At 41.0% G+C, this 12,783-nt stretch overlaps 1 protein-coding gene across 4 annotated transcripts in view; it reads right to left on the bottom strand.

Moving 5' to 3' along the window:
* pip5kl1 (phosphatidylinositol-4-phosphate 5-kinase-like 1) overlaps nucleotides 1–12,783 on the bottom strand; it is a 55,388-nt gene that overhangs the window by 39,573 nt on the left and 3,032 nt on the right. Inside the window, exons 1-2 of one of the 4 annotated variants that reach the window (XM_086299998.1) lie at nucleotides 6,963–7,079; nucleotides 6,265–6,468 (exon numbers count right to left, since the gene is read on the bottom strand). In XM_086299998.1, the coding sequence (XP_086156124.1) occupies nucleotides 6,265–6,468; nucleotides 6,963–7,019 (261 nt within the window). In that variant the 5' untranslated portion in view covers nucleotides 7,020–7,079. Of the gene's footprint in view, nucleotides 1–6,264; nucleotides 6,697–6,962; nucleotides 7,080–12,783 lie in introns of those variants that run through there. The other 3 variants (XM_086300000.1, XM_086299999.1, XM_086299997.1) reach the window with 3 other exon arrangements.

The following is a 12,783-nucleotide window of genomic DNA, read 5'->3' on the forward strand; positions in this document are numbered from 1 at the left end:
CCGTTTGTTGTTTTAATTGCTGCGGCGTCGAAGCGAGCATAAAACGTGTTCAGCTCATCAGCCAGTGAAGCATCTGCATTCATCATTGAAGAAGCTGGTCGTTTATAGTCCGTTATAGTCCGCAGTACTTTCCACAGGCTCCTAGAGTCGCACTGTCGTAGCTGTGACTCTAGTTTTTCCCCGTAGCTCCGCTTTGCCTTTCGGACCGCGCTGCGCACGTTGTAGGACACAGCCTTGTATAGGTCCATATTACCGGAGACAAGCCCTTCATTGTAGGCAGCGGTGCGTGATCTCAGAGCGTCGCGGATGTTTTTATCCACCCACGGCTTCTGGTTGGGAAACGTTCGGATGATAATTCTTTCTGCTGTGTCATCCGCTAGTTTCCCGATAAATCCCACAGCCGCTTCCGTAAACATGTTGATGTCATCAGAGCTGCGCCGAAACATGTCCCAGTCTGCGTCATCCAGTGCATCATCCAGTGCATCATCCAGTGCGTCCTGCAGCGCGGCCACCGATTGGTCCGTCCAGCGAGCGACCTCCCTCCTGATTGGTGGTTGCTGCTTTAGCCTTTGTTTGTAAGCAGGCATGAGGAAGATGGCGGCATGGTCCGATTTTCCAAATGCCGGCAGGGGCTGAGCCTTGTAACAGTTCTTGAACAGGGTGTAGCAGTGGTCTAATGTCCTCGTGCCCCGGGTGGGGCAGTTGATGTGCTGGTGAAGGTTGTGAAATGTCCGTTTGAGATTCACTCTGTTAAAATCTCCCATAACAATGAGTGTGGCATCTCGGTGAAGTGTTTGTTGATGTGTGAGAGCCTCATGTAGCTCACATAAGGCAGTGTTCGAGTCCGCGTGAGGCGGAATGTAAGCAGTGCAGGCAATGACCGCAGTGAATTCCCGAGGGAGATAGAAAGGGTGACACTTAACGATCAAAAGCTCCAGATTGGGCGAGCAAGAGCGTGTGAGTGGGGAGATGTTTGTGCTGTCGCACCATCTGTTGTTCACCATCAAACACACTCCACCACCTCTTTTCTTCCCCGACTCCATTGTCCTGTCCATGCGGTAAACCGAAAAGAACCCCGTCGGCTGCACGGCGTGGTCTGGTATCGCTGGGTTCAGCCAAGTCTCGGTGAAGCAGAGGAGATTGCAGTCCCGAATGTCTCTCTGGAACTTGATTCTGGCTCTGAGGTCATCAAGCTTGTTCTTGATGGATTGAACATTGGCTAGCAGGATACTGGGCATGGGTGCGCGGTGTGCGCGAGCCCATAGCCTGTTCCTGATGCCGGCTCTTTTACCTCGAGGCCGTCGCTTAGGGTCGCGTCCTTTGTTCTCTCTCAGGATCTCCTTTGGCCAGGTTGGGTCCGGAGTTAAACATGGTGAAATGTTCGTGTATTGCAGACCAATAGAAACCAAAGTGTCTCTACTGTAGCGGATTTGTGTGTTTTGCATGATGCCCATGCAAGATTATCGCAGATATAGCAAAAAGTGACGAAAAACTGCAAAAAGTGGAGAAGTTGGGGCAGAGCATCCAGCACGGCAGCCGACCTCACCGGCGCCATTTTAAAACGACAGCCCTGCTAGTATGGAGGAACTACACATGAGCAAACAAGCCTGGGGCAACAGAAAAAGCCACTCATACAGGATGTTTCCACACAGTGGAATTCAACGCTGGATATGGTTTCACATCTACTAAAGAATCAAGAGGCTGTTTTTGCTGTGCTAGACAAACAAAAGCACAAGCTAGTCATTTTAACTCCATCAGAGCTGGTAAAACTCCAAAGCTGGCAACTGTCCTTGAGCCATGCAGGTAAATAAAACTATTTTTTAACTTATTGTTACTGTTTCTTCAAAAAGCTTTATAGTTTAGTTATTGTGTAGGTTAATAATTACTTTCTTGAACAGTCTACTACAGGTTTGTGACTGAGCTTCGTGGAGGTGAAACATATGTCTCATGTTCAGTGGTTTTTCCTGCTTTCTGCCTCCTGCATCACACCATGGAGGTCTCTGATGATGACTCAAACTACATGGTGAAATTTAAGACTGCCTTCACAAAGGACCTATCCCAACGTGTAGCTACACTCAACCATCAGTTGTTCAAGATAGCTACTGTGCTTGATACACACTTTAAGGATTTGTGTCTTGCAAGGGGAGAGTGAGAAGAGGTTTGGACCAGCCTTGAGGCCCTGCTGCAGGAACAGTGTAAAGATGCCACCACAAAGGAGCCAGCAAAGACAAAGAGCCTCTTCTCTTAAATAATTTCCCCCAGGGATCAATAAAGTATTCTGATTCTGATTCTCTTCATTGTCCTCGGACCCTGATTCAGATGATGAAGCCCTGCGTAACAGGGTCGAGCAGGGACCCACCAGCAACTGTCTGTCCTGGCCTGCAAGTATTTGATGAGTCCTGCCACTTCTATCTATGCGAACAGGCTAGTTTGTCTAAGTAACTGGCTGAAAGAGACGGCCAATAAATAAGCATGCAGGTATTGTGAGTCCAATGGGTTTGTTATTTTTTGCACTAAAACATTCGATGATCACATTGTTTTAGCCTAATGTACAAAATACTTTTTGGCTAAGGGTACTCAGAGTTTAAAGGTGAACCTGGTCAAATAAACGTTTATGTTTCTGCCTTAGTCTTTTAAAGAAGAAAAACTGCACTTTATGATGACATTTTTATTATTATTATTTAAAGACAATGCCATTTTGAAAATGTACTTAACCTCCTAAGACCCGAACTCTTCCACGGCATGCATTTTTAATTTCTTTTTGATATTTGGGCTGATTGGGGCTTGATGAATGTAAAAAAAAAAGAATTACCAGATTTTTTTTTTGGCTTTTTTTTTTTTTTTAAGAAAAATAAGAGCCACATATGAGGATATTCATTTAAAATTTTGATAAAACAGTACCAGCATAGTGTCCTCATAAGTGGATATCAGGCCCAAATTGAGTATTTTGGTCTAAATAACCCAAAATGCGATGTCCACATATGTGGACGCCAGGTCCTAGGAGGTTAAGGTACTTAAAATAGGACTTTATTTTTAAGTCTGCCCAATTTTGGCCAGGGATATTATTTTTGTTTCTCTGTTTTGAATTGAAATGCAGTTTAAATGCTTTTTATTTAGTTTCTCCCCAGAAATTAAAAGAGCTTGAGTTTACTATATTCATGTCCATGACTATTATTTATTCTGTCGCATACTAAAACCCTTTTAAATTAAAAAAAAATATTTTTGATTTTAATTTAATTAGATTTTAGAGATTACTTATTTACAACGCCTCTTATTAATTACATAAAAATTTTAATCGAGTTTTTACTTTTTAAGTAATGTCTGAAGTTTGTTTTTTTTTCAAAAGTGATATAATCTAATCAGCCATATGCTGATGATAGTATTGCAACCATGACTTTGACTTCAACATGAAGGGAATGAAAAAAAGAAAAAAAGGATTGTTGAGTGAGGGAGCAGGAACATAGGAAAATATTACTTTATAATTTGTAAGCGTTTCTCTGTGGCCTCAAACTGCAGCACATGAAAAACGAACTCTGTTGAATTATTATTTAGGAAACTGACCTTCCAGTGCATTTAATAAAAGGTAGCCATTGGAAAATGACTAAATTGATCAACAAAATGCAAAGAAACAAGCAACATGACTTCATACAGTAAGAAGGCCCAGTGACTCATGACAGCATCCACGCTGCCAGTCTCAGTTTGAGTGTGCCAGTGAGGAAATACTCACTGGAATCATAAACAATATAAAGGATGGACCTAGCTTCTAGGTCTGAAAAGTAAAGGAAATGCAGAAATGCTTTAAGCTTGCATTCTTTTTAAAGGCCACCAGGCACAAAAAAAAAACGACTTCCTGTCCTATAAAAGTCCAAGGAACCATCAGCCCTGACCTCTGTAAACACTTTCTTACAACTTTACGGTCTGACTCATTCATTTCGAGTCAAACTGAGTAAAACATGATTCATTTTTAAAACTTTGGTCATTCTAAGAATCAGAGAAAAGAGGATTTCATCATCCACACTCCCTGTCTTTCTTTCTGCTTATTTAGAATCAGTTAGATCCTCTTTCCTCTACTTATTTAAACCTCCCTTGTATTTAACCTTTTGCTTGTTTCCAAAATCTGCCTTTTACCAGAATTGGTCAGACACTATCTAAGTGTCAGTGTAAGTGTCAGCTTCTCTCACTCAACCTCAGAGTGGAAACAAGTTTTAGATTTTCTTGAACTTTCTGTGCATTATTGAGCAATTCTTTGATAAGCTGGAAAACCAAAAGAACACATTTACTAAGCAGGACAGTCAAACCATTAAACCTCTTGCTTTCAGGTAACATTTCATCACCTCAGTCTCAACAATATTACATTTTCTTAGATTTCAGATCTCGGTTTTACAATACTGCCCTCCTGTGGTAGAAGTTATAGTACAGGTTTGCAGAGGGTAATTACAAAAATGACCTTTTATATTCAAAGTCGAACCGTTTTTAGCCCGTGTTAACCAGCTAAACTTCAACAAAATATTCATTTATATTTCTCAGATATGTAAGCATTCATCATATTATATTTTATATTTTCGTGAGTGGTTTCATCTGTCTCTCGGTTTAGACAAGCTGTTCAGTCACTGTAGCTCTGGTGTCCCTACATTAACAACAACTGAACTAGTTCTTTGTGTGAATCTGCACAGTGAAATTCCTCAGCCCTCATTTCTCACTTTGGAATGAGCGTGAAGCTGTGATTTTTGCAGCTCACAGGTTCTGTGCAGTAATCCAATAATCAATGCCTTCACAGCTGTGGTGTCGCTGTAGATGCCATTACAGACGACCTTTGTAGTCTGATTACGCCATGTGACACATTATAGTTGATGATGTAGAAATATTATGCAACAGCTTTTATTCACTCTCTCATGACTTTTTGTTGGCACTCTGAAGATTGTGTCAACAGTCCAGTGTCACAGCTCAGTGGTACTTTAATGTAATACCAACTTGTAATACAATACATTTACACAAGCAGCACATTTTCTTTGGAAGAACTGCATATTATAAATGGATAATAAGGTTTTTTTTGGTGGTTGGAGGGTAGGTTATGGCTCATTCACATGAAACTAAGCAGACAAGACAAGACAACAAGGATAATCAGGCCTCATTAATGCAATATAACAAGAGAATTTTCAGTTTGGTAATCTGCTTTTATTTTTTAATTTATGGAAGGTAAACAAAAGTAATATACTGCCAAGGATTCACTGACTCTGCTACTACTGCTACTAACACAAAACCAAGCAGAAATCTGAGCTAATATGGATGTACCACAAACTGCAGTTCCTCTGATGTCCACTAGAGGCTTCAAAAAGAAAAACTGTTAAAATATGAACCTTTGCAGCTTTAGAGCAGAAATAAAGATCTTACAACCTGTTATAAAGAACGATTTTGGTCCCTGTAGCTCATTTTTTCCCTTATAAGAACTGTACAACAACCCACCAGTCCAAATGTTCTTAAGGATTATATTAAGTTTACAATTTTAGAGGTGCAGCCTCTTTGACTGAGAGGTGGATGTGACAAAGGTGACTGTAGCTGCTAGGCTTCACCTTACTTAATTGAAATCCTAGAACTGGACCACTTTGTCTTATCCAACAAATAATAAGGCAAAATTTATCTTTATTTGGATTTTACTCAGCACCAGTTAACAGGTATCTTTGTCTGTGTGATGTAGCCATATGGTTACACTCCACACACCATCTAATTTTGGTTACTTTGGGCTCCTAAAGCCCAACATGACAACAGCCATAAAGGCTTGATTGTTCATCTTTCATATACAAAAGTAAAGCTAATGTTTTAGTACGTAAGAGTGTATTATTTTTAATGGGGAGAGACCCCAAGTTTTTTTTTTTAAAGTCTGATTGTATTGAAGTCACTTGATTTATGACCTCAGAATCACTTTCCTAATGAGTTTATAATTGAATGTCCCACTTAGAGGATAAAAGGACTACTGGAGTTGTTTGAGAATGTAGTATTTTCCATTTATCAGTCAGCTCAAACCCTCTTTTTTTATGATCTCTACTTTCAAAAACATAAACTTATGACAGGTAAAATTCATGTGTCCACGACCTAAATGGGCTCCTCTCAAAACACCCACAACTACTCCATGGTAACTGTTAGTATATGTGGTAGTGACACCTTTCAGCTTATTTTGCTAACTGCTTCCACTTCACTACAAAGCAGGTGGCTTTGTGTGAAGCCGCCATGTGTAAGTGGCTGCACTGTTTCCTGACAGCTACTCACTGCGGGTGGGTCATCGATGGTGTTCTGGATGGCTGCAGCCAATCCCTCCTTCATCATGCAGGTCAGGCTGTAGAACTCATGCTGTTGGTCAATCTCAAACAGGCCCAGAAGTTTCCACTGCTGCCTCAGACCTCCCCACCGCCTTCTCTTCATGGAGCGCTGCTGGTGACTCAACATCCCTGGACCGGCTGTCGACATCTCCATCTGAGATAGAGAAAAACAGCCCGATGAGGAAAAAATGTGACTGCTCCACTGTGGACGCAGAGGAGAAAAGAAATCAGAGTGTGAGTGGAGGCCAGAGAGGCCAGCGACTAACACAAAAGACAGCTGACTGTCAGTTGAGTCTTTAACAGAGTAACCATGGAAACCAACACAAAGGGATAAAAGCTTCATGGGCTGTGCTGTGGATAATGCCATAATGCTGCTCCTCTGAATGCCACAGAAAAACATTTTAATTGCGTGGTCATGTCATGTGTTTTACAGTAAATGTTTGACCCTGTGAGCTCTACACACCCGAGCCACTCAGTACTAAGCCAGAGAAACAAAAAGACTCCTATGGAATAAATAGTAACTGATAGTTTTTGATGGTGAATGATGCGTTCATCAGCGTTTAGGCATAAAAAGCACTTGTATAAATGTGTGACTGAGTGAATGAGGTACTTGTAGCAAGAAAGACCGTTGAGAGTAGAAAAAACTACCTTATCCTGCTGGAAACAACTGCCAAAAGATAGGTAGAAAGGTTGACTGGTGGACATGGTCAGCAGCAGCTTTTTTGATAGAGGCAGGATGGCTCCGCCCTTTCTTGTTGTTGTTTCCACCAAATTTTGACCCTACTATCCAAATGTCACAGCACAAACTGAGAAGTTCTTCCAGGCTTTAGTTGTCCAGTTTGATAAGCATAATGGGAATTGTAGTCCTAGTTTCCTGTTTTTAGCTAAACGAAATGGTGCATTGGGTGGTCTTCTCCTGCCCATCTGCAGTGCTACTTTGCTTTCAGAGAAGCTCTTCTGCATGCTGTGTGGCCATTCTCAGCTGATCTCTAACATCAACAAGGCTTTCTATTTTTCTTTCTGACCATTTTCTGTAACCCTAGAGATCTCAGCTGTTTCTGAAATATTCAGACCAGCTGACCAACAATATCCAAAAACCTTTAAATCACATTTCTTCCCCATTCTGATGCTCAATTTGAACGTCAGCAGCTCATCTTCACCATTTTTTATATGATGAGTTGCTGCCATGTGATTGACTGATAATACATCTGCATTAACATTCAGCTGAACAGGTGTATCTAATAAAGTGACTCATGAATGAAAATAGACACTAAAACCACTTGGTTTTATTTTATGAAGATGGTGGTTTGGGTTATAATTCACTCCTGGAAAACTTCATATCTGCTCAGTGACCAATGAAGCACAGTGGGTCCTGATGATGTGATTACATGTGAGGAGGTGTCAGTCTGAGCAGTCTCAGTGTTGCAAAGAAACTAAAGAAACAAATAAAAAAAATACTTGTATTTGGCTTCAAATAAACAGAGTCACTTCATCAGTAATAAAACCTTCATTTTAGAAACAACATTAAGATCTGTTATTACAGAGTCTTTATCCTGCAATTTAAACCAATCTGAGATTACCATTTTTATCAGCTGGTGCTTTATAAGGAAAACAGTGCCTCAGCACTCACGTCACAGCGTTACCTTCCTTTTGTAAATTAGCCTGCCATGCCACTGGACGCGTCCATAGCAACATGCATGACGCTGCGCTCCTTGGACCTTTTGAGCTCCTCTCTCTGTTCTTCACTTTGACTGAGAAACAAAAGCTTCCTGTCTGATCACAGCCTCTCCTGATGCTGTTTGATGGTCTGAGTGTTCGGCTTCAGCACGTCTTTAACAATGGTGACAAACTGTAATAACCATTGTTAATAACTGGTAAAAAAAATAAAATAAATTGCAGTAAATTATATTTAATAATGTTTAATAACTGGCACATAATTGATTAGTAGAACATCATCTGGCAAAGTTGCAACTGATGTTTATAGAACGTTGCAAATCTATTCATCATTCAACCTTACTTGGCTCTTATAATGCTGAAACTGACATATAACTATTTCACAGGGTGTAAAAATGGACAGGTGTCCTGCTTCATTAAGTTTCCTGTTTTTTGGGGTTTTTTGCTTTAACTTTCTGTAAACAAATACATAATAAAGTACAGTGACAGGACAGGCCTGCTGGAGTCCAACGCCCACCCTCAACGAATCAGATTTACTGCTGGCAGTGCAAACCAGGCTCTAACTACAGGGACCAGATGACCCATAACAATGGGCCTGATACCCAGTACACTCAAAGCGCCCCCTACACTAATCTTTTTGTCACTTTTTATGGAATCAAACTCAAAGTAATGTCTGACCTTCCACGCTTTAAACACTGCATGGTTGCACTCTCTCCAGCACTCCATTTGTCCGTTGTTGATCTACACACATCTGTTGTTGCCATGGATGTTGCACACTCGTATGTCATTGTCATGAGACACTCTCACAAACAAAATCACGACTTAATAACGTAGTAACGGCGCCTGCTTAGGGGAAACTAACAGTAATGTAATTACTTTTTTGCTTTAGTAATCCCTTACTTTACTCATTACTTGAAAAAAGTAATCGGATTACACATTACTGCCCATGTCTGTTAGTCACCCAGGTATGTTAACAGCTGTATTCTACAAATAAGTTTAGAACGTATCTTTAATCTGTTTAAGAGGACAACGACGTCTTGTGATTTTACTTGCGGACAATCTGCCGCTCTTATTTTGAAACCTTATCGAGGCTCATCGAGGCTGCAGAACAGCAGCACGAGACACAGGTCTTGTTCACAGTCCAGGGAAGGATTGAGTGGAAGAGTGACTGATTGATGCAGCATCTGCCGAACCCGTTCTGCTGTGGTGGAGAGCTGAGCGTTGAAGCAAAGCTTTAGATTTACTGGTTGATCTACATTCCACATCTGTGCTGTGGGTACAGACTGAAAGCATGAGGGTGAGGTACGTGTGCTAGACATGAGCCTCCCCTGAAGGCAGGATGGGCTCAGCTTCAGAGATAAGACTAGAGCAGTTCCTCTTCCACATCAAAACGCAAGACTTAAGGTGGTTTGATCAGGGTGCCTTCTAAGTGTCTTGGTATGAGTCCTCAGGCCCGACCCAGGACATGCTGGAGAGACTTTGTCTGTTGGGTAGACTGGGTTTTCTAACATTATAAAAAGTATTTAGCGCATCACGTGGAGAACTGGTTTATGTGTTGAGCTCATTAAAGCTGCAGAGCTGGTAGAGCTGGTCTCTATCTCTTGGGAGATAAATCACGGGCGATCCATTTTTTTTGAGCAACTTCTGGAAGTTAAAGCACAATAATTACTGGCAGCTGGATGTGCCGGCAATAAACTGGTACTTTACATTCGACCTCCTGAAATCTAACCTTTATACCTTTACTTAACTGTAACTGAAACAGTGCTGTATTCAATTAATTAAAAGAACCATTAACTAAGTTTCAGTCTTGATTACAGCAAGACTGGAAGCCTTCAAACATCCATTACAATCAAGTGTAAACTCTAAATAACTGATAAGCCACCACAAACCCCCCAAACTGATGAACTGTATAACCCAGGTAAAGTCTCCCAAGGCAAACTGGTCCGAGGAGATTAATTAGACCTAGAGCGATTTCAAAAACTCCAGTGAAGCCTAAAACTTGGATCTGGATAAACTTGTAGGAAGTGTGAATCTACACCCAAGAGGAAAGCTAGTAGAGAGGGAGTGCATTATTTGATTTACGAGGCAGGTGGCTGGAAGTCTTTTCTTTTGTTTCTTAACCTTTTCCTTGCTTTGGAGCCTCAGGCGGAGATGCAGTGATGGCTTCTGTCTCCTGCTCCACCCCCTGCCTGGAATTTCTCCATTGAAACAGTCCTTCCAACACCTGCCCTCTATCTGGTAATCAAGTGTAGAGTACAGCAGTTCTCTGCACCATTATATGGTGAGAATTAGGCCACCTCTGTTACCTGCCGCTTTTGTGGTAACGCAGTGTGCTTTCACGTCTCCAAGCTAGCTGCTCCAAACTTCCACAGAAGGAGAAGGTTCATCTGGAAACTTGCTTATCTGGAAACTTGTCTACCTGTTGCTTGAAGAAATTTATAGCTGTACTTACCAGCTCTGAACCCAATTACCTGTAACATGTCACAGGAAAGACTTACCTGCTCTCTTGCCTTTCTGCCAACTCTCTGATGCTTGCCAGCTGTCGGCACACCACATCCAACTCATGTAAGACTGTTAAACACCCGCTGGCTTTCTCATGTGAATTCAGTAGCACAGCAGCTGATGTGCACACCAGCCTGCCATAAATTATTATTAGATCGTGCTAGGACTTGCTCCGTACATTGGCGGCTGCTGTTTGTGACAAACATGGGTTCCAGTGGAATTCATAGCAGCTTTCCCTTCCAGAGAGTTTCACTTTCACCAATGAAAATAAAAGTGTGTCAAAGCAATGCAAGTGAGCAAAACATCAGCAATATGATAACAATAGAAAGGATAAAACCCAGAATTGCATGCCAATTACAGGCCAAAAAAAATATAAAACAAATGAAAGGAATTAAATATTAAATAAAATAATAACGTTACAGACAGAGATTGGATATGGCAAACATACTGCCCTTTTTATAAACCCAAGTATAGAAAAGATTTTAACCGTCAGATCATTTTTTTTGACCCCAGCTGTTGTTATTTTTATGTACCATAAAACATTTATGGTACATAGAATCTTTTTCAATAAAAAAAATACTAACTAATACACGTTTTGGTGATTTTTGAAGTCCACCCATTCCAGGCTTCCAGGCCCATTGCTGTGGTAAAGATGATAGGTGGAAGGTTGTGTGGGAACCCAGGAAACAAATAAAAAAATGTAACACTAGCATAGGATTTGAGTCAGTTGTAATTTCCCTGGTCTTGTGATGTTTTGCAGAGTAATGCACAGCATGACAATGAAAACAGCTAAACTGATGGAGATGAGTCAGGATATAAAAATGTGTGAAAACCATCATTATCAATAGGGCTGGGCTATATCATGCCGTTCACGGTAATACCGGTGTAATGTTGGGCAATGATAAGAAAATGAAATATCGCGATAGAATATGGGTAAAACGCACATGCGCAGTGCCTTTGTTTACATGCGCACTTGGCTACGACGCAGAATGAGACGAGCGAAAGTGGATCGTTGAATGAAACTGATGAACCAGAATTGGTTTGTAAAAATGCTGCAACTTCAGTGGTGTGGAACTGGTTTAGCTTTCGTCCGTCAGATACACAACAAAGCACTATTTTTGGTACAGCATGCTAGCGGGCCGTCGTTATTGCCGTATTGTTTGGAAAATACGGCACACTTAAAATAAATCCTTTGATTTTTCTGAAAATCGACAGTGCCCCTTATAATCCCGTGTGCCTTATGTATGAATTCTGGTTGTGTTTACTGACCTCGAAACGATTTTATGTACACGGCGCTGGAAAATCTGTCAAATGTTTCAGTACGACTTTGCTAAGCTACGAAGCCGCACCGCTTGATGGATTGTCGGAGCATTACTGCTATTGTAGGCAGGAGCCTCGCGGAGGGATACGTACTGTGCTTCAACATAATATTACCGTATTGCGTGTGTATAACCTCTTTTTAAGTTTTGTGGATATTATACATGGTTATGCTGAGGATATGTCGGCCAGTTTCCACTGAAAATGCCTTTTGGTTAAACTGTCAGCAAGGAATTTGCATTTGCACTGTTAACTTTTTATATAACTTTAATGCACTTAAAAAGCTGCTTGTGTAAGTGAAAATACATTGATGGGGGTGTTTTTTTGCACCAATAAAGTAGAGGAGTTGTAAAGTATTTTGTCTAGTGTCAATTATATCGTCAGTTATATCGTTATCGCAAATTTTCAAATGTATATCGTGATAAATATTTTTGGTCATATCGCCCTGCTCTAATTATCAACATTAAAATGTTTTGATTATCTTTCATATGAACAGTGTAAGTATGCAGTGTTACTGATCAGGCCAAGATTTTAGTGGATATTTTAAGATTTCTTTGGTGCAACAACAAGAATAAACCCATCATAATAGATGCCTACCTGCCGACTAATACACTCACTGAACTCTGATTTGCATTTTTTTCTACCCTCTTGTCAGTCCAAACTGGTCAGGTGCATTTACCACAGAGTTTGCTTATTAGCACAGAATCATGTCCCACTGCTAAGACAGGTGAGTCAAATACGTGGCCCTAGGGCCTGAACTCGCTCACTGAAAGACCCAATCCACCCCACTGGATGGCTTTAAAAAGTCTAAAACCTGCAGAGAAGCAGGGCACAGCTTAGTTTAGCTTTTCCCTGTTTTCCTGTGTGAATTCTTGTGTTGCAGGGTTTTAAACTCCTAACATCTACCATGACACTGGCAATGATCAAGGATTAGGGTTTGGTACAGTTAGCGTCTAACCTTTCTTCCAACCCTTCT

This window comes from Aulonocara sp. 'chitande type north' Nkhata Bay, linkage group LG7 (genome assembly GCF_057382095.1).
Source record: "Aulonocara sp. 'chitande type north' Nkhata Bay isolate Kocher_YH1m ecotype deep benthic linkage group LG7, A_spYH_male_GT1.1, whole genome shotgun sequence".
In the NCBI taxonomy this organism is placed as follows: Eukaryota; Metazoa; Chordata; class Actinopteri; order Cichliformes; family Cichlidae; genus Aulonocara; species Aulonocara sp. 'chitande type north' Nkhata Bay.